This window comes from Symphalangus syndactylus, chromosome 19 (assembly GCF_028878055.3).
Source record: "Symphalangus syndactylus isolate Jambi chromosome 19, NHGRI_mSymSyn1-v2.1_pri, whole genome shotgun sequence".
Lineage (NCBI taxonomy): Eukaryota > Metazoa > Chordata > Mammalia > Primates > Hylobatidae > Symphalangus > Symphalangus syndactylus.
Genome location: NC_072434.2, coordinates 71665331 through 71692029, shown reverse-complemented (window position 1 = coordinate 71692029; position 26699 = coordinate 71665331). Strand labels below are relative to the sequence as shown.

Below are 26699 nucleotides of genomic sequence, written 5' to 3'. Positions count from 1 at the left end.
CATGCAGTTATTAGATATATTTAAAAGAAAATGTATTTTTAAGAAAATAAGTAAGTCAACCAACCTACTTAGTATGTTAAACACTGATTTATATTTTGTTTCTGTTTTTCTCTGTTTAGGAGAGGTTTCAGTTTCCAGCCCAAGTGACTGATGTGTCTGAAAATGCTAAGGATCTTATTCGAAGGCTCATTTGTAGCAGAGAACATCGTCTTGGTCAAAATGGAATAGAAGACTTTAAGAAACACCCATTTTTCAGTGGAATTGATTGGGATAATATTCGGAACTGTGAAGCACCTTATATTCCAGAAGTTAGTAGCCCAACAGATACATCGAATTTTGATGTAGATGATGATTGTTTAAAAAATTCTGTAAGTATGACACTGTGAAGAAGTTCTATCCCTCTGTTTCTTTCTAATATGGTTATATAGTAATTTTTTGGTTTATAAGTATTTTCCTAGGATACTTTTACAATGATCAGTTATCAGTCAGTGATCATGGCTTCCAGTGCTTATTCTGTCACAAATCAAATTAAGAAGAAAGTTAACTGAGGTGAACATAGTTATTTGTGACTAAGAACAAAATTAAAATTCAAAGTTTTACCTCTTAGATAAGTTATGCCATTAAGCTTGGTAAGAGAACAAACTAGATACTTAAAAAAGAAGATTTTACGATTGCGGGGCCTGATACAACAATTGAAGAGAAATAAAGTGAGAAGCATTTATTTGTGAAAAACTGCTGAACTTTAGTTAAAGTCACATATACCACACACGTCCATCCCCATTACTGACTTGGTCTGGGACAGTACTAGTAGCATGGAACTGGATAGAAAAATCAGCAGCTTTGCTGATACAGAGGGCAGATTCCGGGACTAAATACCCAAGCCCAGTGTGTTGCTGCTAACAATAGCAAACTTGGTAGGAAATCAGTAGGGAAAATAGTCCACAAATGTGATATAGCTTTGAGGTATAGCCCTGCCTGAGGTGAATAGCAGACCTCAAGCCAATTATTCGGCCAGTCCACTAGCCAAATAATTCAACCATTCTTAGCTTGTGAGCCATGCCAAAACAGGCCAGCATAGTATATCGACCTCTGCTATAACCCTTTAGGTTATATGAGATTAAAATTTAGGAAAATAAGAACTTAAAATTTTTGTGTTTTTTGCCTTTTTAGCCTTCTTCTTCTTCTTTTTTTTTTTTTTTTGAGGCAGAGTCTCGCTCTGTCTCCCAGGCTGGAGTGCAGTGGACAGTCTCGGCGCACTGCAAGCTCCATCTTCCGGGTTCACACCATTCTCCTGCCTCAGCCTCCTGAGTAGCTGGAACTATAGGCGTGCGCCAGCACACCTGGCTAACTTTTTTGTTTTTAGTAGAGACGGGGTTTCACCGTGTTAGCCAGAATGGTCTTGATCTCCTGACCTCATGATCCGCCCTCCTCGGCCTCCCAAAGTGCTGGGATTATAGGCATGAGCCACTGCTTCTGGCCCCTTTTTAGCCTTCTTAATTTGAGCTTTTATTTTTATTCAGTTATTTTATTTACTATGGCTTTAATTCTGTGCTAAAAATTTTTACGTTAATGTTATATGACAACAAAATTTTTATTTTTAATTTTCGTGGGTACATAATAGGTACACATTATATTTTCACTGAAATGGTGAATACTATTTCAATACAGTAAGCTGTGATCACTGTTTGATAACTGATAATTGTAAAACCATCCTAGTACTATATTCAAGGCAGATAAAAATTTCTCATACTTTCCTGTCTAAACTCTCGACAAAGAATAATTAAACGGACTTCTCTTACCAATTTTTTATAAATAGAATTATATTTACTGTTAACAACTTGTGAATCATTCCAAATTAAATACATAGTACAGTTGAACCTAATTATTCATGGTGGTTATATTCTGTATAGTTGCCTTGAACACTGTTAGCTAATATTGAACCATTGCTCTGAGGGAAATATAGGGTTAGGTTTCTGTGAGCCTCTGATCAACTGATCAATGTATAGTCTTGTTTTATGTGTGCTTCTCTTTAAAGACACTTTATATAACATATATTGTTGATTCATTAACACTGAACTCACCACCAGCAGCACTGTAACTCATGCCTGAATGAAGCTTTTCTAGCACATTATTTTCTCTGTAAAGGCACATCACTGTCCTCTTGCACTAGGAACACTAGACAGCGCTTCAGCACTATGCTTGGGAGCCTTTGCAAGCAGTGAATCACATGCAGAGGGCCCAAAAATGTGAAAAGCATGACACCAAAGAGAGCCTGTAAAGGACATTTGTTTATAATATGAGAGCTTAAATGAGAAGGCAGAGCCTCTCCTGTTCAACCTCAGCTGGGAATGTGAGCGTAGGACATCTCAAATTTTTCTCTGCTCTGCACATGTCTACAAATGATCATAAAATTACCACAAGTATTGATTTGGGGTTTACAAAGAAATATTAGCTTCTACACAAATTTGCAAATACAGAATACATGAATAATAATGACTATTCTCAATATCAGACTTTCAATCTTCGTTTTACTTTAATTAGAATTTTAGAGTAGCAGTGTTCATGGTCTAAATTTTATATTACTAAACAACTGTACCAAACTTACCAGTGTTTTAAAATTGAACAGTCAAAATTTTTTTTTAAATATTTCTTTTTGGCGTTTTATATTTATAGCCAAGCCTACAGATCATATAGCTATCTATTTCTTACCAGATGTTTTTTCCTCCTTTAGGAAACGATGCCCCCACCAACACATACTGCATTTTCTGGCCACCATCTGCCATTTGTTGGTTTTACATATACTAGTAGCTGGTAAGTTTGAAAAGTTAACATAGTTTGGGCCAAGTGCAGTGGCCCACGCTTGTGATCCCAACACTTTGGGAGGCCAAGGCAGGTGGATCATGAGGTCAGGAGATTGAGACCAGCCTGGCCAATATGGTGAAACCCCATCTCTACTAAAAATACAAAAATTAGGTGGGCGTGGTGGCGGGTACCTGTAATCCCAGCTACTCGGGAGGCCGAGGCAGGAGAATCACTTGAACCTGGGAGGCGGAGATTGCAGTGAGCCGAGACCGCACCATTGCAGTGCAGCCTGGGTGACAGAGCGAGACTCTGTCTTAAAAAAAAAAAAAGTTAACAGTTTGGACAATTTAAAGCAAATTAAATTGAATTGAGGTTCGTAAAAAATGTATGAGAAAACTTCGTAAATTAAAACATTTTTAAAAATAGAATGAGCCTACTGCTGGAAATAGAAAGTTAAGCATTACAAAATGAATAGAACACATGAAAATCTTAACTCGTTTTGGAGGGGAAAGAATGGAACAGAGAGCTCAGAATCTAATCCTTAGCAATGAAGCAGTAATTAGAAGAGTTTCATGCTGACCCTCACTTCACTTATATTCCCTATTTCCCCCTTACCCTGTTTAAATTCCATTGAGAATGATTATAATCACTCCTTGTATGCCATTTCAGTTTCTTTGACTGTCTCTCATTCTGTTATACTTGTTTTGCTAAGTGAACATTAACTATTACAATTTTGTTCTCTACCTGTACAGTTCCAAATGACTAGAAAAAATAGCTGACTATTCTTACTGGTCTACTTTAAATTCATGATTACCAACTTCAAGTCCCCCTTGTCTGACAAATATACAGTATCACCCTAGTGTATTCACTCTTCCACTCACCTAGTAACTATTTTTTACTTTCTTTCTTTGTTTCTTTTTTTTTTTTTTTTTTTTTTAAAGAGATGGGGTCTTGTTCTGGGCAGCAGAAGGGCTGGAATGCGGTGGTGCAGTCCTAGCTCACTGTAGCCTCAAACTCCTGGGCACAAATGAGCCCCCTGCCTCAGCCTCCTGAGTAGCTGGGACAATAGGCACAAGTCTCCATGCCCAGCTAATTTTTAAAACGATTTAGAAATGGAGTCTTGCTGGGCTGTCTAGGCTGGAGTGCAGTGGCACAGTCGTAAATCACTACAGCCTCCTACTCCTCAAGCCATCCTCTGGCCTTAACCTCCGCTGTTGCTGGGATTACAGGTATGAGCCACTGCATCTGGCCTATTTCTACTTGAGTTTGAAACCTCTGTCATCCTCACTTTCAGCTGATAATCTTGCATCCCCTTTCACTGAAAGGATCGAGGCAAACCGCAGACAACTTCCACAAGCTCCAGTTACCATATTTACCACCTACTTACTGTTGGACCCAAATTCTCTGGGATGAACTGTGCAAGCCTCTAGTAAGGCCAGTCTCTTCCATCCCTTCCTGGCTAGTCTAGTGCATGTTTTGCTTTTATGTCATGAATTTTTTTCTTCTTGTGTCATCTGCGTCATCAGATCATTTATATCAGCTTACAAATGTCAGTTCTCCATCTTAATGCAAAATATAAAATCTGAATTCCTCTTCCTTTACCTCTTATCAACCATGTCTCTGCTTTACATTATAGAAAAATTACTTCAACTGTTGACTATATTTTATTTTTCTCATACTGTTGTTTCTTGAATCCATTCCAGTCAGGTGTGTGCCCCCATCACTTCATGCAAACTACTTTTATTGATGTCACTGTTGACCAACATGTTGCTAAATCTAATGATCACTTCTCAGTCCTAGTCTTACTTATTTGCTTAGTCTCATCTTATTTGCCACAGCTCCATACTTTTAAAATACCACCTTCTCCTATCTTCTAGGGCACTTGACCGAGTTTCTTTCACCTTGCTGGTCATTCCTTCTCAATCTCCATACCTGGTCCCTCCTGACTTCCCTGACTTGTGAATATCAGAGTGTCCTGTGGCTCAGTCTTTGGACTTCTCTTTTCCATCTAAACTCTCTAGTATTCTCCCAAAGATTTGCTGATGACTCCTAAATGTGCATCTCCAACTGAGACCTCTCCTCTCATCTACTTAAAAATCTGTCTTAACCACCCACTTACTATGTAAATGACTTTCTTTTAGTTCTCTGATCCTGTTCAGGTGATCCTCTTAAAAGATAATCAGAACATGTCACTCCCCTGTTCAGAACCAGTCCACCCATCCCCACCTCCAGTGGCTTCATATCTTAACTCCAAATCAAACTTCTTACAAGGCCCTACATGACTGCCTTACTTTTATCTTTCTGAGTTTATTTTTCCTTGTTTACTCGACTTCATCCACACAGGCCTCCTTTCTGCCCGTGAACATGCCAGACATACTCTTGTCTCGGGGCTTTAGAACTCTGTTTCATCTGTTTGGAACATTCTTTCTTTTGATATTCCCTTAAGTGGTCCCCTCACCCTTACTTAGCTTTTTCCAAAGTTACTTTAGCAGTGACAGCTTTCCTGACTACTTTATCTAAATTTTCATCTCCTCCCCTTCAATACTTTATTTCTCCCTTTCCTGCTTTATGTTTTCTCCTTAGCATTTAACATTTTCTAATGTAATGAATATCTCCATTATTTTCTTTATTTCTGTCTCAGTCACTGGAATATAAGCTCTACATGGGCAAGGATTTTTATCTGTTTTGTTCACCACCAAATGTCCAGCAGTTTCAGCATTTTTATTTAAATTGTATTAAATTAAAGACAGAAACTTGCTTTTGAATTTCAAATTCTAGTAAAGAGGGCCATGGTTGGTGCTTTTGACTACTACTGTTTCACCTAGGTGGTCAAATTGTTTTAAACTACCAGTAATCCTTCAGCAAACTTCATTTTATAATTTGTGGGGTTTTTAAAATCAAAATAATTTGGGGGATTTTAAGTTTTCATTTTTTAAAATGCTTCTAAAAACAGTTTATGGTGATTTTGCAAACAAATTTTTATAATTATTCCAGCTGGCTAACTGCAAGATGTTCGGATCTATGTTTTAAATGAGCAATTTAAAAATGTTTTTGCCATAAATGTGGAGTCAGTTAAAAACAATTTTTAAAAAATGTTAACGTTTTTCTTCAAACTTTTTATCACAGTATGAACCTACATTTTTTTTTTTCTTTTCTTCAGTGTACTTTCTGATCGGAGCTGTTTAAGAGTTACAGCTGGTCCCGCCTCACTGGATCTTGATGTTAATGTTCAGAGGACTCTGGACAACAACTTAGCAACTGAAGCTTATGAAAGAAGAATTAAGCGCCTTGAGCAAGAAAAACTTGAACTCAGTAGAAAACTGCAAGGTAAATATATTTTAAATATATTTTCACTTTTTGAATTGTACTCACAGTGTTATGAGCTGTTTATTATAAGTGGTTGTTTTATCTTTGAAAAAAATTACTTTAAGTGGTGAAAAATCAAGTTGTAGAGATGTATGCAGAACACAGCATAATACCATTTATGTAAAATCACACAATTAATAGTAAACAACAAAATGGCTTTGGTCTCCTGTGGGTACATATTTATGTTTATAAAAATGTGTGGGAATACCTTTGGGGATGGGGAAATGGGACCCTCCTCACTTCGTTATAGCACTTTAATGACTTTTCCTATCTTATTTGCTCAATCTTTAAGAGCTCTAGCTCCTTTCACACTGTCATTCTCTGCAGCATTGCTTCTGCCATATTTGGTGATTTTAAAATGCACATACACATAAACTTTTTAAGATTCTGAATGAGTTTCTTGGTTCTTCACCTTCAGTGATTGTTTTCTCCACCTTGTTTCATCCAGTCCATCCTATGGTAATAAGATATGTCTTAAGATTACAGCCGGGCGCGGTGGCTCACGCTTGTAATCCCAGCACTTTGGGAGGCCGAGGCGGGCGGATCACGAGGTCAGGAGATCGAGACCACGGTGAAACCCCATCTCTACTAAAAATACAAAAAAAAAAAAAATTAGCCGGGCGTGGTGGCGGGCGCCTGTAGTCCCAGCTACTCGGAGAGGCTGAGGCAGGAGAATGGCGTGAACCCCAGGAGGCAGAGCTTGCAGTGAGCCGAGATTGCGCCACTGCACTCCAGCCTGGGCGACAGAGCGAGACTCCGTCTCAAAAAAAAAAAAAAGATTACAATATCTAAAACTCTTCATTAATCGCAGTTTCCAGCAAATCTTTTATAATCTCCTGCTCATAATTTTTAGTGCTCTCTCTCCGACCCCTTAACTCCAGTATTTCTTCACTGCCACCATTACCTACAAGTCTATCACCATTTAACTCTGCTATTTATACCCTCATTTTGCATTCTCTGCTCAGCCATAATCATACCCTGGCATATACCTTCAAATCTATTGTTCCTCTTTCTCTTTGTCAAATACCTTTGGCAGAACCCCAACCGTGCTTGAATACAACTTTGTATCTTCAACCATCCAGCTGAAGACAGCTTACCTAAAACACCCACAACGTGCTGACTAATACTAATTCAGATTCACAGACACTCACCTTAGGTCAGTTCTTCATGCTATTTCCCCTAGTCTATTTCCCTATCCTGTGTTGTAAAATCCAGTGATCGTTTCTGTCTTGACCTTTTAACCTGTCAGCAATATTTGACCCTATGGACCTTTTATTCCTCCTGATAACGCTCTCTCTCTCTTTTTTTTTTTTTTTTTTTTTGGCATCTGGGGCACTTTATCTCCTGGTTTTCTTTTTCTTCATAAACCTGTCCTTCCCAGTCTCCTTTGCTAAGTTTTCCTTAACTCTTTGACCTTTGAATGTTAGAATATTCTCTACTTGAAGCAAGTCTCTAATTGAATGAGGCCTTCATTGAAGGTTTTCCTGACCATCCTATTTATAATTTAATCATATATATATCCCCAGTACTACTGTCTCCTTTTTCTGCTTTTTTCTCTAAAATAAAGTATGTACATATTATATATTTTACTTACATATTTTATGAATGAAGTAATGTATTTATGGACAAATAATCAGGAACTTGTAACTAATGAAAGTTTTACAATCACAAAATTTTACTGTCATACTTTTAGAGGCCCAGTAGAGAAAAAGACTGTGTAGACATCAATAGAAGGGACTATTTTCTGTTTTTCAACAAGTTGTTAAGATCTCTGCATATGAATTACTTCCCTTTTGTGACTGGAATTTTTCTGTTTGTTTTTTTTTAATGTGGTGATACACATATAGCAAAGTGTGCAAGCATTCTACTTTGAAGTATAAGCCTAATAAATATTTGTATATGTATACACTGATGTAACCTTCACCCATATTCATGTGTAGAATATGTCCAGCATCGGGTAAAGTCCTCACATGTCCCTTCCCAGTTTGTAACCCACCACTATGAAATAAACATCATCCTAATTTCTTTCACCATTAATGAATTTTTACCTGTTTTTGAACTTCATATTAATGGTATCGTACAGTATATTCTCTTTTGTGTATGGCGTCTTTCACTTGTTGTTTTTTGAAATTCACTCGTTTTGTATATATCAGCAATTTGCTCTTTTTTTTTTTTTGGTACTGCTGTTTAGTGTTTCATTGTATATCAGCACTAAAAAATTACCCAGTCTGTTGTTGGTAAATATTTGGGTTATTTCCAGATGTTGACTACTATGAGTAAAGTTCCTGCAAATATACTTATATATTTATTTTGGTGGTCCTATATACTATTTCTCTCAGATATATACCTGGGAGTACAATTTCTGGGCCGTATAGTAGAGGATTTTCAGCTTTAGAAGATAATTTCAAAGAGTTTTCTAAAGTGACTATACCAATATATAGTTCTACTAATAGTGTATGAGTTCTACTTTATTCAGCTCCCACCAGAACTTGATATTGTCAGCATTTTTCACTTGTAGCCATTCTGGTAGAAGTATAGTGATGTCCTGCCGTGATTTTAATTTGCATTTCCCTGGTGAATAATGAGGTTGAATATCTTTTTGTATATTTACTATCCATTTGGATATCTAGTCTTGTGAAGTTTTGGTTCGAGGTTCTTGCCCATTTTTCTGTTAGGTCTTTATATATCTTTTTCTAATAATGTGTGTGTGTTACTACTTCACAAACAATGCAGAAACCTTTAGACAGCTCCTTTGTATGACTGTTGTTACATAGTTTACCTTAATCTGTTATAAATCTTTTAATACATTTTTACTCGATTGTTGCTTTATGTTTTCTTTACTCATTAATTTTAAATATCTTTTTATTTACCCATATATTTACCCTTTTGGTGCTTTTTTACTTCTCCCTAGTGATCCATGTTTCTATCTGGAATTATTTTTCTTCAGCCTAAAGAACTTCCTTTATCGTTTTCTTGTAATGTGAGTGTGTTGTGACAAATTCTTGATAGGATTTTGTTGATCTGAAAGTGTCTTTATTTTTACCTTCATTTTTGAAGAATACTTTTTTCTGGGTTAGAATTCTAGCTTGGCAGCTTTTTCTTTCAGAGCTCTACATGTATTAGTTCATTGTTTCCTATAATAACTTCCATAATATTTCTCGAGAAGCCAGCTATTAATCTTAAGCTCTTGAATGTAATGTATATGTTTTCCCTTCTGGCTGCTTTCAGGATTATGTCCTTAACTTCAGTTTCAAATAGTTGGACTGTGATTCACGTACATGTCACTTTCTTTATATGAACAGAAAATCCTGGTTGAGATTCACTGAGCTTTTGCAATCTTGTTTGATGTCTTTTATCAGTTTTGCAAAATTCTAAGCCATGATCTCTGTAGATATTATTTTGCCTCATGCACTCTCTCCTCTCCTTCTGGGACTGTAATTGCATATATGTTAGATGGTATCTCACATTTCCTTTATGCTCTGTTCTGTTCCTTCCATTCTTTCTGTTTTTTGTGTGCTTCATTATTTTCTATTGATCTGCCTTCAGGTTCACTAGTTCTGGCTTCTGCTTTATCCGTTTTGCTGTTAAGTCCATCTAATTAGTCTTAATTTCAGATATTGTCTTTCTTAGTTAAGGATTATTCATTTGATTCTCTCAGTTTTCAGTTTTCTGTTGAAATTTCCCCATATTTTGTGTATTTTTTTCTCTATTTTCTTTAACATTTTAATATTTTGAGGTCCTTATCTGTTACTTTCAACAACTGAATCATCTGTGAGCCTGCCTTTCTGTTTTTTTCTTTCATTTGTCATGCTTTTCTGCTTTTCCAAATGTCTCATGTGAAAGATGTCATGAATAAAAATAACACAGAGAAGGAAATTTATATTATTTTTGCCCCAGAGAGGTTTCTCCCTTTTCATTCCATCAAGAATTGAGCTTGGACAAGACTAAATTGCATTTTTTTTTTTTTTGAGACAGAGTCTTGCTCTGTCGCCCAGGCTGGAGTGCAGTGGTGTGATCTCGGTTCACTGCAACCTCCGCCTCCCAGTTTCAAGCGATTCTCCTGCCTCAGCCTCCTGAGTAGCTGGGACTATAGGCGCATGCCACCATGCCTGGCTAATTTTTTGTATTTTTAGTAGAGACGAGGTTTCACCATGTAAGCCAGGATAGTCTCGATCTCCTGACCTTGTGATCCGCCCGCCTCAGCCTCCCTAAGTGCTGGGATTACAGGCACGAACACTGTGCCTGCCCCTAAATTGCATTTTTAATTAGACTCAACCCTACCTTTGATTTCAAATGCCCAGAAGCGGGAGCTGGATAGAGCCTAGTTGGGCCTCTTTCTCCTTCACTTCCTAAACTATGGGAGATTTATTCTGCTCTTCAGCCTTCTGCCCTATACCATTTCCAAATTTAGTAAGTGTCTTGATGAAGAGACTGGCCATGTATTTGAAGCAGATCCTCTTCCTCAAGCAGCTCTTTGTCTTTGAAATAATTCTATACTATTGGAGATTTCTGTCTGACTTTTCAAAGCTCCCTAACTTCCCATGCAGCCCCCAAGTACAATTACAATATACCATGGGAATAAAAGCACCATATGCTTAGGGACTTTGAGATTTCCAAATTGTTGCATCATCCCCACGCATCCTCCAGAAGCTTCAGTGGTTTTTCTTTCCAGCGTGTTCTAAGTATACTCACAGAAATGGATAAGGCTTCCAGGTAAGAAGCAGTTGTAATAGCCTCTTCACCTCAGAATGCCTTACTTCCCCGGCTCACTTTCCCAACTCCTACTGGGAAAACAAAGAGAACTAAGTAAAATAAACCAAAGATGTTTTTAAAAATAAGATTTTTTCAAATTATGTATTGAATTTTTACTTTTTACAGCAGGAGAAACAAAGCAGTGATCTGTTGTTTCCTAGTCCATCCCCTTAGGACTAAGAATTTCCTATGTTTTGGGGTTTTTTTTAATGTTTTAAATTCTTTAATTTGTTCCTATTATTTTTACATGTGTATTATCGTTTGCACAGAGCAAAGTGAACAAAAATGTAAGATCATTGCCTTTTGGTATGAATACTTGTTTCATAGCAGTTATTGGGGATCCTGCCCCTATAGTCACATAGATTCTTTTCTATTTTCCTTAAGCGTTGGCCGGCTTGAGAAATAAAGGGACAGAGTACAAAAGAGAGAAATTTTAAAGCTGGGCACCCGGGGGAGACATCACATGTCGGTAGGTTCCGTGATGCCCCACAAGCCGCAAAAACCAGGAAGTTTTTATTAGGGATTTTCAAAAGGGGAGGGAGTGTGCGAATAGGTGTGGGTCACAGGCATCAAGTACTTTACAAGGTAATAGAATATCACAAGGCAAATGGAGGCAGGGCGAGATCATAGGACCACAAGACCGGGGAAAAATTAAAATTGCTAATGAAGTTTTGGGCCCCATTATCATTGATAACATCTTATCAGGAGACAGGGTTTTGAGAGCAACCGGTCTGACCAAAATTATTAGGTGGGAATTTCCTCTTCCTAATAAGCCTGGGAGCGCTGTGGGAGACTGGGGTCTATTTCACCCCTGCAGTCTCGACCATAAGAGACGGGCACGCCCAGGGGGGCCAGTTTAGAGACCCACCCCCAGGCGTGCATTCTCTTTCTCAGGGATGTTCCTTGCTGAGAAAAAGAACTCAGCGATATTTCTCCCATTTGCTTTTGAAAGAAGAGAAATATGGCTCTGTTCTGCCTGGCTCATCTGCGGTCAGAGTTTAAGGTTATCTCTCTTATTCCCTGAACAATTGCTGTTATCCTGTTCTTTTTTCAAGGTGCCCAGATTTCATATTGCTCAAGCACACATGCTGTACAATTTGTGCAGTTAATGCAATTATTACAGGGTCCTGAGATGACATACATCCTCCTCAGCTGACAGGATTAAGAGATTAAAGTAAAGACAGGCATAGGAAATCACAAGGGTATATTGATTGGGGAAGTGATAAGTGTCCATGCAATCTTTACAATTTATGTTTAGAGATTGCAGTAAAGACAGGCATAAGAAATTATAAAAGTATTAATTTGGAGAACTAATAAATGTCTGTGAAATCTTCACAATCCACGTTCTTCTGCCATGGCTTCAGCCAGTCCCTCTGTTTGGGATCCCTGACTTCCCGCAACAAGCAGTGACGTAGATTAACATTTAAACTGATTCATTCATTTATTAGCTATTTATTGAGTATCAAACAGCCAGGAACTGTACTGCACATGACTAGGAATGTAATAAAAAACAGATAAAGACAAAAATACCTCCCTTTTATGTTTGCATTCTACTTTGAGGAGACAGACAATAAATCACATACAAAGTAGGGTCATCCACTGAGAGTTAGGAAGGTAGAGGAGATATTAGATATTTGACAAGAAAAAGAGAAAATGTGAAATGGTCAGTATGGAGATGAAAAGAGTAAATGAGCTAGGGAAATATTTTAGGATCGCCAGATATTTCCAAGTTATTTAAGTTTAGTAATCATGAGTTTTAAATGACTGTGTATTTTTTTCAGCCATTTTCAGCTACTTGGGTAAAATCATACAGTAGGAGAAGAGTAGAAATTAGCCAAGATAGAGGGCCTTCTAGAATAAGTACAATGGAGGAGAGAAGGGTAAAGAAATTGAAGGTATTTGCAAAACAGTGATGAACCAAAGAATCTGACCAGGGTAGTAAGGAAGTAAAGAGGAAAAAAATGGAAAATGTTAGGAACACACTGATTGGCATTTCTGGTTGGAATGAAGAATTGTTGAAGTGGTCCCAAAAGTAGTAAGCTGTACAGATAAGAGAGATGATTTTGGAGGCCATGCAGTTATTGATAATGACAAAGTGTATAGTAGAATTTCTTAATTGGTGAACCACAAGCATTTGGGGTGAGGTAATTTTTTCACATGAGAGATAGTTCACACTCTGAGATATTGAACATTCTGAGTTTCCAGATGTTAAATGCTTGTAGCAGTCTCCTGATGTGCTGTGTCAACAACTGACTCCCCTTCTCCTGTCCCCTTCACATAAGGTGATGGTACCACCTGCAGTAGAGAACCAGTAGTTTAGGATGTGGCCCGTTAATCTGATGGTTATGTGGGAGAGAAGTCTATCAGCTAGATTGTTTTGGGCCGCAGATGTGAGAATTCTTAAATAATATGGATTTATTTTCTCACTTAAGAAGTCAGAAGTAAATGGTTTCAGTGCCAATTTTAGGGTAGCTTCTCTATTAATTTCTTGGCTTTCCTTACATGATTCCACAATATTGTAGGCCTCAACTTTCAGATGTAAACTTTGGAAGGTAAGACCTCTCTTCATACACCAGATTCAGTTCTTCATATATTATCTGACAGACATAGCAGGCATTTTAGTTATCACATGGTGATGTTCCCTGCTAGGACAAAAGGAGCTAAGTAGATTCATTGGCAGAGTACACCAAGAATTCCGTCTTCATATCTGCACATATCCAGAGACCCAGAAAGTGGAAAGATTCATTTAGTTTCATACATCTTTCATTTAATGGGAGATTAAAACCTCTCCCTTGAAGCCCCCTAGTGGACTTCTTCTCAAGGTACCATTTAAGTTCTAACTAGATCACATACCTAATTCTTGACCAACACTTGCAATGTAGAATGGAATTATTATGAATAATTTAAACCAGCCAGTTTTGACTGGACCCACCTTACCTATGCACACTGTAGCCTGATAATTGAATTTGGTTCACAAGGAAGAAGAGATGAATAGATGTCAGGTAAAAACCAGCAGTATCTGCCATAGGGGATTTATGTGCCTCAGAAGTCAGTGTTAGATGGATTATCTATTTTGATGTTAAAGTTACTAAGAATAATAAGAAGAGTAGTAATGGAAAGAACAGCAGAGAACAACATGTAAAATCCTTATTTAAAAAAGAGTAAGATAGGGAAGACAAGTGGATAACCACATAAGCAGGAAATGGTCATTTCAGTAGACCTAGGAATTTTGAGGAGAGAGGTGGCAATAACAAGCAAGGATGCCTGCCCTACCTTCGTACCTGTGGTAGGTGGGGTACAGGAGGAAAAGTAGCTCCTATTAATGTCCATTCAGTATTCTTTGGTCTTTTGTTTGTTTTTTTGAGATACTCTCGATCTATCACCCAGGCTGGGTGTAGTGGTATGATCTCAGCTCACTGCAACCTCTGCCTCCCAGGTTCAAGCGTTTCTCCTGCCTCAGCCTCCCGAGTAGCTGGTATTACAGGCATGCACCACCATGCCTGGCTAATTTTTGTATTTTTAGTAGAGACGGGGTTTCACCATGTTGGCCAGGCTGATCTCAAACTCCTAACCTCAGGTGATTCACCTGCCTTGGCTTCCCAAAGTGCTGGGATTACAGGCATGAGCCACCGCACCTACACCTCCCCCGCATTGGATATTTTTATGTCTCCCCATTTTCTACCCCCAATTTAGGTGTCTTAAAAAAATAAAAACAGTGGATGTTCTTTTCAAAATAATAAATACAGAAAGGACCAGTTTTTAGCATGTTTTGAACCCAAAGAGAAAGAAATGTATAAGAAATAATTACAGGATGCAGAAAATCAAGATCAGATGCACAATCTAGTATATCTTATACCTTTAATTCAAATTAACATATATTTATTGACTGTCAAACATATAGGGATTATGGTTTACACACACACACGTACATATGCACACACAAAGTAATCAGTAATGATTTGCACTAACTCGTTAAGAATTATGGTAAGGGAGAGACTTATTATGTAAGAATCCCTCCATAAATAGCAGAATACCTATTTTAGAACAAAGGGCAATTTCATTTCTGATGTAAAATGGTAAAAAATGTTTTCTTTGTTCCGTGTCTTTTGATGATATCTGGGAGTAAGCCTCAATAGAGTTACTGTTTTTTTAAAAACCTTGTATTTTCTAATTAGAACTGCAAGATAAATTAATATTTTCTATTTTAACTAAATATTTTAGCTAAATTGTTGAACCATAGTTACCTGTAGCTGGGCCTCAACTTTCAGACGTAAAATTTGGAAGGCCAGCACTTCTGCATATGTATATTAACATGCCTAACCCTCTGTCTGTAAACCAGATTCATTTCTTCGTATAGCATCTGACTGACATACCAGACTTTTGAGTTATCACATGGCGATGTTCCTACTAGGAGAAAAAGGAGCTATGTAGTTGATTCATTGGCAGAGTACACCAACAGTATTTAAAACCAAAAATTATTAGAAGGTAGATTCTTTCATATATATATATATACGTATATATATATCAGCAGATTTTTTTTTTTTTTTTTTTTTGAGATAGAGTCTCAGTTTGTCTCCCAGGCTGGAGTACAGTGCCATGATCACGGCTCACTACCACCTCAACCTCCCGGGCTCAAGCAATTCTCCCATCTGAGCCTCCTGAGTAGCGAGACTTCAGGCATGTGCCACCATGCCCTGCCAATTTTTATATCTTTTGTAGAGAAAGGGTGTCATTCTGTTTCCCAGACTGGTCTCATACTCCTGGACTCAAGTGACTCTCCCACTTTGGCCTCTCAAAGTGCTGGGATTACAGGCATGAACTATCATGCCCGGCCTGATTTTTTATGACTTAATTTTTGAGTATTCACATGCTTTTCGTCAGTGAGTAGATGTTTTGTTCTATAAAATTGTATAAGAATTTCTCTCCAAAAAAAAATGTTACTAGTTTTAAGAATTTAGAGTATGGTGATATTTTTATTTATTTTATTCTTTTTTTTAAAGAGTCAACACAGACTGTCCAAGCTCTGCAGTATTCAACTGTTGATGGTCCACTAACAGCAAGCAAAGATTTAGAAATAAAAAACTTAAAAGAAGAAATTGAAAAACTAAGGAAACAAGTAACAGGTAAATATTTGTGATTCACTGTTAATTCAGTTTAGGAAATGTTTAAAAAATGGTTTATTCCCACAAAAAACATCTGTTGAGAACCTGTCTGTGTTATGTGATGTGAATTGCATGCTAGTCAGGGAACGGCAAATAAGAATGGGTTCTGCTCTCAAGGAGTTCACATTTTGGTCTGGGAAACAGATAAACAGTTATTGCAATACATATGAAAAGGCTATCAGGAAAAATAAATGGAGGTACGTGGAGAGTACATAGGAGGATCACCTAACACAGACTTATGTGAACAAGGATGGCCTTTTTGGAAGGCCTATTCATTTTGGAATTTGTCTGGCAAAGCATATTTGTGAGGAGAGGAAAAGGTGAGTTAGGAGTGAGGAAGAAGGACACTAGAGACAAGCAGAGTGCATGTATACAGGCATCAAGAAAATTTATTTTCTTTGTTAATGTAATAATTTTTTCCATGTATTACTGAGACTAAAACTAAATTTGACAAGTGTTCATATACCTATTATTCATTTATTGCATTTTTTCAATAAATATACTGAGCATCTACTATGTAGCAGGTGTTGTTTTAGGCTCTTGGGATTCAACATTAAGCAAAACAGACTAAACAAAAAATCTTTGCTTTGGCCTGGGTAAAGGACAGAAAACAGAAACCAGTAAATATATAACTTTGTAAATAATACAATATGTTAGAAGGTAATAAGTGCTTTAAAAATAAGAATAGAATAAGGAGAATTAGTCAGATGTACAAAATGAGGAGTTTTATCATTTTAAGTATAGTGCTCCAGGGATAGGCCTGACTGAGAAGGTGACATGTTAGCAAAAATTTAAAGAAGGCAAGGGGGTTAGCCATACAGTTATCTGCAAAATGTGTGTTCCAGGCAGAAGGAATAGCCGGTGCAAAGACCCTAAAATCAAATGTGCCCCAGGTGTTCAAGTAAAACAGAGAGTACTGCATGGCTAGGGCAGAATGAGCAAGCAGGGAGAATAGAAGGAAATGAGAACTAAAGGGGTGAAATGGGCTTGTTGCCTGATCAGTAGAGCCTTACTGATTGTTGTAAGGTCTTTGGTTTTTACTCAGAATGAAATGGCAGTTTTTTGCAGGGTTTAGAGGCATTACATGATCTGAATAAGTAGAGGGATAGGAAGAGAGAGCAGAAGGTACTATTTTAACGAGAATGGTCAGGCCTCTCCGGAAGGGCAGTTTTAGGCAAAAATAAGTGAAAGAGAAGAAATAATCTAATGTAGCATCTTTTATAAAAATTACTATTTAAAATGCCATATTAATACTTTGTTTATATTAAATATATGGAGATCTTAATTTTGAGCATAATTTATGAATGCTATTTTGTGTTTTTAAGAGGCTCTCCTCCTAAGAAATATCTATATATCTAATCTCTGTTACTTTATCTTTCCAAAAGTAAGTTATTATAGATTGGGAACATGATAAGTGAATCATGGACTTTGCTTTGGTACCAACAATAACAGTAAGAGTGTCATTGAATGTCTGTGTTAGAGTTGTATGACACTAAAAAAGCAGTAGAACGGAAGACCAGCTAGATGGTCAGTGATTTGTCTTCAGAGAGGCGATAGCGATTTGGAAAACTTACTCATAAGCCTATCTCTTCTCTTTTTAATAGTAGAATGTGGCTTTGAATGGCAGTAGCTTTTGAAAGCTTGCTAATTAATTTTAAAACTGCCTTGAAATAGATGGTATTGATGTAAAAGATTCAAATCAACAATCTAGTTGTTATGTCATTCACTAAAATAGTTGTGAGCTTCTTTGTTAGCTCTATGAAAGAGCTGAATTTTTAAATCTTAAAACATTTTGCTGTCATTCACAATAATGTTCTGGCACTATCCAAAGGAAACTTTTGTTGATGTCTAACCCATTATATATAGAATAATAATAAGTAATTTCATTTTCTGAGCAATTCCAAATGGTATTGTACTTTTAATTTTATTGTTCATGTGTTTATTGTAATATACAGAAATATAGTTGATTTTTATATGTTTATTTTGTATTCTATAGTGTTGCCGAACTCAGTTCTAGGAGGGTTTTTAAAAAATAGATTCTTGGGGATTTTTAATTCTGACATGTCATCTGCAGGTGGGAACAGTTTTATTTTTCCCTTTCTGATCTATATGCTTTTTGTTTCCTTTTCTTGCCTTATTGCAAGACCTTGCAGCACCATGTTAAAGAAGAATGATGAGAAGAACATTCTAGCTTCCTAATCTTGGGGAAAAGCATTCATTTCCCTCTGTTTCTGTATTTCTAAGGGTTTTTAAAATCATTAATGGGTGCTGAATTTTGTCAGATGCTTTTTCTGTATCAATTGATATGAACATACGATTTTCAAAAAATAACCTGTTAATATGGTGAATTACATTGGTTGATTTTAAAGTGTTGAACCAGCCATACATCCCTGTTGTAAATCGTGGTCATGGTATACAATTACTTTTATATATTGCTGAATTCCATTCCTAATGTATTTTTAAGGATTTTTGCATCTATATACATGAAGTATATTAGTCTTTAGTTTTCCTTTTTTTATTTTTCTTCTTTTTCTCTTTCTTTCTTTCTTTCTTTCTTTCTTTCTTTCTTTCTTTCTTTCTTTCTTTCACTGCCTGTTTTCTCTGTCAACGTAGCTGGTGGCTTCTGTCACCAGCAGCCACCAGAGGCCTGAAGAAAAGAGCACCAGCAGGGGATCCACCTGTATGCATCCTTTCTGAAGCAGCCTTGCAGTCAGGAGTCAGATTGCTGGTACAGCGTCAATGACAACCTTGATGTGAACGTTTAAGAGTTTTTAGTACTTACAGACCTTGTGGCACATGGCATGCCTGGAGGCCACACACCTGGAGGGCAGGGAGTACAGGGAGACAGAGAGCGTTGAGCAGGAGAGCATGGCAACTAGCGGTATATATTAGGGAATTGGGTGTAGGTCACTTTAAGTTTGGAAGCCAGTGCTTGAATGGTCCTCTTAGAGGAGGCGGCTAGAAGGCAGAATCCCAGTCTGCTAGGAGGGAGAGATGTCTCCTGCTTGAGCCCGTTGGGTGTGGTGTAGAACTGGAAACTGCATCAAGAGTGACTGAACCCTGCCTCTGAAACAAGAAAGTCAAACCTGCATTCAAAGTGGATGCTGAGGCAACATAAAATTATTATGCAATTATACATTTATTATAAATTTGTGATTTATTTTAAAGTAAAATTAAATATGCTGTAAATTTGTAAATACAGTTGATCCTTGAGCAACATGGATTTGAACTGTGTGGATCCACTTATATGCAGATTTTTTTCCCAACCAAAATAGATTGAAAATACAGTATGCTTGGGATCCAAAACCCAACCCAGGTTGGAGGTAGAAGTCCAGGTTCCCCGTGTGGTTTCCACTGACAATGTGTGAGGGGAGGCTTGTTGTCAGCCAGTGAGGGTTAATGTCCTGTCTTTTTCTGACACCTTTTTTTTTTTTTTTTAATTTGGAGGCAGAGTCTTACTCTGTTCCCCAGGCTGGAGTGCAGTGACGTGATCTCAGCTCACTGCAACCACCATCTCCCAGGTTCAAGCAATTCTTGTGCCTGATCCTCCTGCGTAGCTGGGACCACACCCGGCTAATTTTTTGTATTTTTAGTAGACATGGAGTCTCGCTGTGTTGCCTGGGCTGGTCTCGAACTCCTGTCCTCAAGTGATTCGCCCTCCTCAGCTTCCTAAAGTGCTGGGATTATAGGCATGAGTAACCACACCCAGCGTTTTTCTGACACCACTCTTGCAGATGTGTTTGAGCATCTCATGATAAGCCTCATGAGGTTGGAAATCTAGCCCCCCTGCACTTGTCCATTGTTGACATTAGTGACATGAGGCCAGTTTTTTTTTTCTGTGATGTTTATCTCAAGTGGAATTGTTATTTTCTATGAGTTGTCTGTGTTCCTGGTCTACCCCTTTCCTAATCCTTTGGCTAGAAAGAGCAGGCTTTTGTTGGGCTTTTTCTCTTTATAGCTGTTGTCATTTATGGGTTATCATCTTCTTTAGCTCTAATTCTGGGATATATGAACCAAGAAGAAACCCCAGAAAACTCACCATTATGTTGTTTATCAGGTCCCAGTGTCCTGAGGAAGTTTTTTTCTTCACATTTCAGAGTCTTCTTATGTTTGTTTTATGTATAATGTCTAGGGTTTTAAGTTATACTTAATGGGAAGAATGGGAAATATATCTATTCCTTCTTCCCAGAACTTGAAGTCTCCAGAGTAAGCTTTTAAAGTGTAAGTCTGTTGAAGTCACAGCTTCAACATACATACCTTCAGTGGATCCCCATTGCCTCCAGGATAAAGTAGAAATTTCTCAATTCTAATACAAGGCCCTTCATTATTATGCATGTATTTGCCTCTCGAGCTTTGTTTCTTGTTACTACTCCCTTGCCCAGTGATTCCAGCCATGCTGAATCACCCAATGGTGCTCCACTTCCTTCACATACTGTTTTTTTCCTACCCTTTCTTTCTTTCCTTCCCTTTTTTAAAAAAAATACAAATTGAAGGCTTCCCTTAGGACCTGCCTGATGAGTAGCTCCAACTTTAATTTGGCTCTGAAGAAAAAAGTATCCAAAATACCTTCAATCTGTCATTCCTCCAGAAACTTCTTGAGCAAAGTCTTTGTGTATACAAATACACACCATTAATGACTGTTTATCTTGTGTTTCCCAACAGCAGTGTTCTCCAATATTTTTAAGTTTCTGGAAAAAAATGCTACAATTTTATAATTATTGACAACTTCTTTTTAATATTTGCTTCTTTACCATGCTCTGAGCTTCTAAAGGTTAGGGGTAGGTTATAGTAGGTTTTCCTACTATATTCCTAGTGCCAAGCTTATTGCCAGTATTGTATAACAATATATATTTGTTGAGTATCTGCAGACAAAAATAAAATTTTTTTAATAAAAAATACTTCATTTAATATTTTTGTATGAGAAAATAGGATTTTTTTGTTTCCTAAATGAAAAATTTATTATAATCTATAATGTGCTTTTGAGACTCTCATTCTTGTGTTGCCTTGAGGTTGGGGATATGTGCCTCTGTGTACTGTTTCTATTTCTCCAACCCCAAACTAACACACACACACACACACTTTCTCTCTCTCTCTCTCTCTCTCTCTCTCTCTCTCTCCCCTCCCTCCTCCCCCCCTCCCTCCCTCCTGTGAATAGGGGTATAGATAATAAGGGAGCCTATTTTTACTCATTATAATTAGAAGTAAAGTTTCTTCGCATCTCAGAAGAGTTACATAATGGGAAAATGAAACTATCCATCTTGTGGATCAGGGAGATGTTTTGGTTATTCTGCCAACCTCCCACTGGCTCTAGTCTTAACCCCTTTCCAGTTTATAGTGTTCCACTTTGAACACTGCTTTAATCATGCCCATTTTTTGACCTCAATTCCTATAGCACATATAGCCTGCCACACAACTTGCATTTGATTTTCTACTTTATTATTTTTTAAAAGTGTTGCTGTTGTCTAACTTACCTCCTTCAAGACCATATTTTATATTTATCTTTCATGCCATCCAGTGCCAAGAAAATAACCCCATATGTATGATGCCTTCATTAAGTCCTCATTACTAACAAGTTGAATTTTACAGTCCTGAATAGCACCCGTGAGCTAGGAACCATTTAGTTGGTATCAGCTAACCCAGTTTCGTAGTACAGCTTTTTCTTTTGAGGCAGAGTCTCGTTCTGTCACCCAGGCTGGAGTGCAGCGATGCGATCTTGGCTCACTGCAGCCTCCGCCTCCTAGGTTCAAGTGATTCTTCTGCCTCAGCCCTTCTCGAGTAGCTGAGTTTATAGGTGTGTGCCACACCTGGCTAATTTTTGTATTTTTAGTAGAGATGGGGTTTCACCATGTTAGCCCGGCTGGTCTTGAACCCCTGACCTAAGGTGATCTGCCAGCCTCTGCCTCCCAAAGTGCTAGGATTACAGGCATGAACCATGGTGCCCGGCCTAGTACAGCTTTTTCTATTTGTTCACTATAATTAGTTTTTAACAACTTTATCTAAATGTCATGGCTAATTGTGTTGGATATTTTTAATAGTCTCTGGATTTCTTTCAGAATTTTAGCCATATTTGTTATTTGTTGTAGTAAAAGTAACGGCTCTGCTGCCTTACTCATTTTATAGTATTTGACCAAAGTTCAAAGCATTCTGGATTTTTTGTGATATGGGTTTTCATCTTTTGGGAATGCAGCATTCTGTGTTTTCCAAATTTTACAAGTGCTGTGTTTCTCTCCATAATGGAGGATTTTATTAAATATTAGGGGAGGGGTTATCTTTTCCAACACTTCTTAATCTAGTACATTCTTTTGTACTTCTCATAATTCACATACTATTGTTTAAATTAATGTTTTGAGCTTTTTTCACTTTTGAAGAGTGTCTGAAATATAAAACAGGGAAATTTGACATATATTTCTCTAACAACTCCATTGCAAAGCAGCCAAAATCAAATGGCTGTGGTGAAAACTAAAATTAACACTATGTTGAAATAAATCAGTGAAAATATCCTTAAAGCTTTTAGAAGCTATCCCCTGTGATATCATCTGTTATAAACTTTATATGATAGAGAAATTTTATGAAATACTGAATTTTTTGTTTCTCAGAGCTGTTGAAATAAGTCAGTAACGATAATTTCTGAAAAAACTGAACATGTCAGAGAAGAACACTTCAAAAGTAGAAGAAAGAAAGTGTGCTCAGAATGGATTACTAATAATGTACCATATTGCTACTCTAAATTGTTTTTCCTTGATCATAAAATTTGATTAAAATGAACCAGGAAGTGACAGAAGTCAGCTGCCTTACAGGCTACATTTTTACTCTTAATTATGAGAAATAACAAAAGTAAATTGATATTTACTTTAGAAATTGTTGAAATCCGGGCAGGGGGCAGTGGCTCATGCCAGTAATCCCAGCACTTTGGGAGGCTGAGGCGGGCGGATCACCTGAGGTCAGGAGTTTGAGACCAGCCCGGCCAACATGGTGAAACCCCATCTCTACTAAAAATACAAGAATTAGCTGGGCGTGGTGGCGAGTGTCTGTAATCCTAGCTGCTTGGGAGGCTGAGGCAGGAGAATTGCTTGAACCTGGAGGGCGGAGGTTGCAGTGAGCTGATATCACACCATAGCACTCCAGCCTAGGTGACAGAGCAAGACTCCGTCTCAAAAAAAAAAAGAAAAGAAATTGTTGATATCCTAAAAATGTTAAAAACTTAAACTAGAAAATATTTAAATGTGTTTGAAATTAATTTAAATAAATATTCCCATATGAAATGCCAAAATTTGATAAAGTGATAAAATACAGTTTTCTGAATATAAGACTAAACACCATGATTAAGATTAAACATCCTATGATTTTTAGTTTTCTTCACATAAGCATTCATTAATTGATACTGTTCAGATACTATGAAAACCAGTTAATACAACTTTACATCTTCAAAAGTTAACTATGCTATTAATAACTATACTTTCAAAGTAAGTTTTAAATCTATCAATTTATTGCACTGATATCAGTTATTTATGAAATGTAGAACTATACAATGCATTATACACTAATACATTTAAGTAATTTTTAGACTGCAGTATTCATCTACACAAGTGAATTGCTCTTCCCGATAGGACTAACATATTAACACTACTTCATTTATTGAAAGCATCAGTCTCAACAATATACAACACTTTGTGCACTGGTTCCCACATATTAATGTACAAATGAATGACTTGAGGATACTGTATAGATTCTGCTTCATTAGGTCTTGATTGGGGCTTGAGATTCTCCATATCTAAGTTCCTAGGGGATGCTCATGTCACTTGTCTGGGGATGTTACTTAGAGCAGGGATCCCCAATTCTCGGGCCACAGACTGGTACCAGCAGACTGGGCCGCACAACAGGAGGTGAATGGCAGGTGAGTGAGCATTAGCGCCTGAGCTCCACCTCTTGTCAGATCAGCGGTAGCATTAGATTTTCATGGGACCGTGAACCCTATTGTGATCTGCTCATGCGAGGGATCTAGGTTGCGCGCCTCTTATGAGAATCTAACTAATGCCTGATGATCTGAGGTAGAACAGTTTCATCCTGAAACCATCTCCTGGACTCCTGGGCTGTGGAAAAATTGTCTTCCACAAAACTGGTCCCTGTGCCAAAAAGGTTGGATATTGCTGACTTAGAGTAATAATGTGTAAAGAACAGAAAATATCCAGAGCAGAACTGATAATGAATGTTGTTTAGATTTCTCTGTATCACTGACTTCGGTTCTTTGCTAGTTTACTTTTGATACCAGGAACATTTCCTATCAATTTATTACATTTTAAGGCATAAGTTAAAATCACTAATGTTGTTTCTTAAAAGCCCCTCTTATCTGAGAATGTTAAACATTATTTAATAACATTACCTTGTAAGGTGGAGAAGTCAGTGCAAGATTTCCTGGGCTCTAGTCTTAGCTCTGATACACATTTTGCTATGTGACTGTAGGCACATTATTCAGCTCCCTGAGTTTCTTCATCTGAAAAATAGAAGAATTGACTTAGATCAGGAGTTTTTCAGATATTTGCTCTTTAGAAATCAGAGTTTATTCTTCAGATAAACAGTGGTGAAACTAGACTGGGTGATTTGGAACCACCCTGTTAGAATCAAAACCGTCTTACACAGTAATTTGACTAACATCAGCACTAGGATGCTTACCAACACTGCGGTAAGCCTTTTTTTTTTTTTTTTTTTGGTTGGTTGGTTTTGTTGTTGCTTGTTAGTTTTAAATTTTTAATTGGTCCAAAGGTGCTTTTTTTTGGAATCGTGGTTTTTTTTTTCCTAATGAGTACGTAAGAAATTTTTGCATATCTTCACAATGGCATACGCCATTCACCATCTTTACAGTGAACTGATACGCATTTAATTTGTCAAGAGTCATACTGGTATACACTGTCAGTAGACCTAACACTAAATTCAAAATACTGATTTAAAAAAAAATTTTAGTTGTTTTACCTTAGGTTCAATCATGTGCTTTTATACAAATATTAAAAGAAACATTGTCTTTTGTTTTTAGAATCAAGTCGTTTGGAACAGCAACTTGAAGAAGCTAATGCTGTGAGGCAAGAACTAGATGATGCTTTTAGACAAATCAAGGCTTATGAAAAACAAATCAAAACGGTACAACAAGAAAGGGAAGATCTAAATAAGGTAAAATATGTGACTAGATCATTAAAGTTTTTACTCTGTTTTGAATCTTGTATAATAAGAATACTGAAAGCATTCATAATGAATTACAATAATACATAGTATATTTTATCTTTTTAAAAGTTGGTCTAAAAATTTAAGGATTATTTTGATGTATGTTTGATTAGTAGCTAGTAATTAAGAAACTTAAATTGTTGAAGCTTGAAAGTTCAGAATCTTTTGTTCTTTTAGAAAGTTAATAGTCAAAGGACTAGATTAAAAGTGAATGTTATTGAAAAAGAAACATGAAGAAATAAGAAAATAGTAGAAACAGTTTAGCATCTATAGAAAAAATTTAAAATACAGGCATATTTTCATTATAACTTGCTATGAACATTCTTAAAATGTTATAATATAAAATTTCTTTGGTGATTTAAATGTCAGTTTTTATCTTTCAAAGCAGCAGGGGTAAATAAGCTAAAGTCATTTTCATAAGAACTTTGTGAAACATTTAAACATTATTTTAAACATCAGGAAAATTTATTGATAGCTAAGACTCCGTAACACAGCCCAATAGGGTAAATAATATTCAAGCACTAGAGAAAATACTTTTCTTGAACCACATGCTGCTAAGCACTGTGACTTTCATTAACAAATAGAAAAATGTTGGGACTAATACTAGCCATTGCAAACAAGAAATCAGTAGTTTATGGCATAGCATAAGTTGTATTCAATGATGTAATATATTAATATAATGCACTGATAATATAGAATGAATGAAGTCTTCTTGGGGAAGATTTGAAAGTCTTGGTGCCAGGAAAGAAATGGAGGGAATTAAAAATAAAACAAATAACCTTTAGCTGATGAAACTAATCAAAAGGACTAAAAGAGAACACTATTAAAGGATAGATTGAGATAGACCAGTACATTTTTACTTTCTGCTTAATGCAGTTTCAACTAATTTTTTGTATAGGTCCATTTAAATTCATTGCCAATTTAATAATATTTGTCATTTAAAACAGTTAGTGTTCTATTCGCTTTAATAATATTATAGTAATATTAATGGTTTACCATTTTTATTGGTAGGATTACTCAGCCAAATTTAGTTAACATAATCGACGTTATGCTTCCTGCTTTCTCCTCTTCTGAGAGAGTTCCTTGGAAATCTAAAGAGAAGGATCTTGGATTCTTTCTCTAACCCTTTGGAAAGAGGATGAAAATCGGATAGCTAGATTTATAGTGATAGGTAGTCACCAATTTTTAATGTTTTAGTATTAAAAATCCTTTTCATATATTTTGAGAAGACGATAGTGCTGATGAAAAGAAGCAGATTATACCAATAAAGGACTTTGAGTGATTTGCTTAATATCCTATAGGCAGTAGAAAATGATTTTTCTCCACATTCCTTGCCAACACTTGTTATCCTTTGTCTTTTAAAAAAAATAGCTATTCCAATAGATGTGAAGTGACAGCTCATTA

At 36.8% G+C, this 26699-nt stretch overlaps 1 protein-coding gene across 20 annotated transcripts in view; it reads left to right on the top strand.

Annotated features, from left to right (window-relative positions):
- The window catches only part of CDC42BPA (CDC42 binding protein kinase alpha), a 313445-nt gene that overhangs the window by 159329 nt on the left and 127417 nt on the right, over positions 1 to 26699 (top strand). For all 20 annotated transcript variants that reach the window (XR_008649731.2, XM_055235029.2, XM_055235020.2 and 17 more), the window contains exons 8-12: positions 120 to 368; positions 2732 to 2811; positions 5963 to 6129; positions 15921 to 16043; positions 25111 to 25244. Coding sequence is in view for 19 of the 20 variants with exons in the window: in XM_055235029.2 (XP_055091004.1) it covers positions 120 to 368; positions 2732 to 2811; positions 5963 to 6129; positions 15921 to 16043; positions 25111 to 25244 (753 nt within the window). In the remaining variant the exon portion in view is untranslated. The remainder of the gene's footprint in view (positions 1 to 119; positions 369 to 2731; positions 2812 to 5962; positions 6130 to 15920; positions 16044 to 25110; positions 25245 to 26699) is intronic.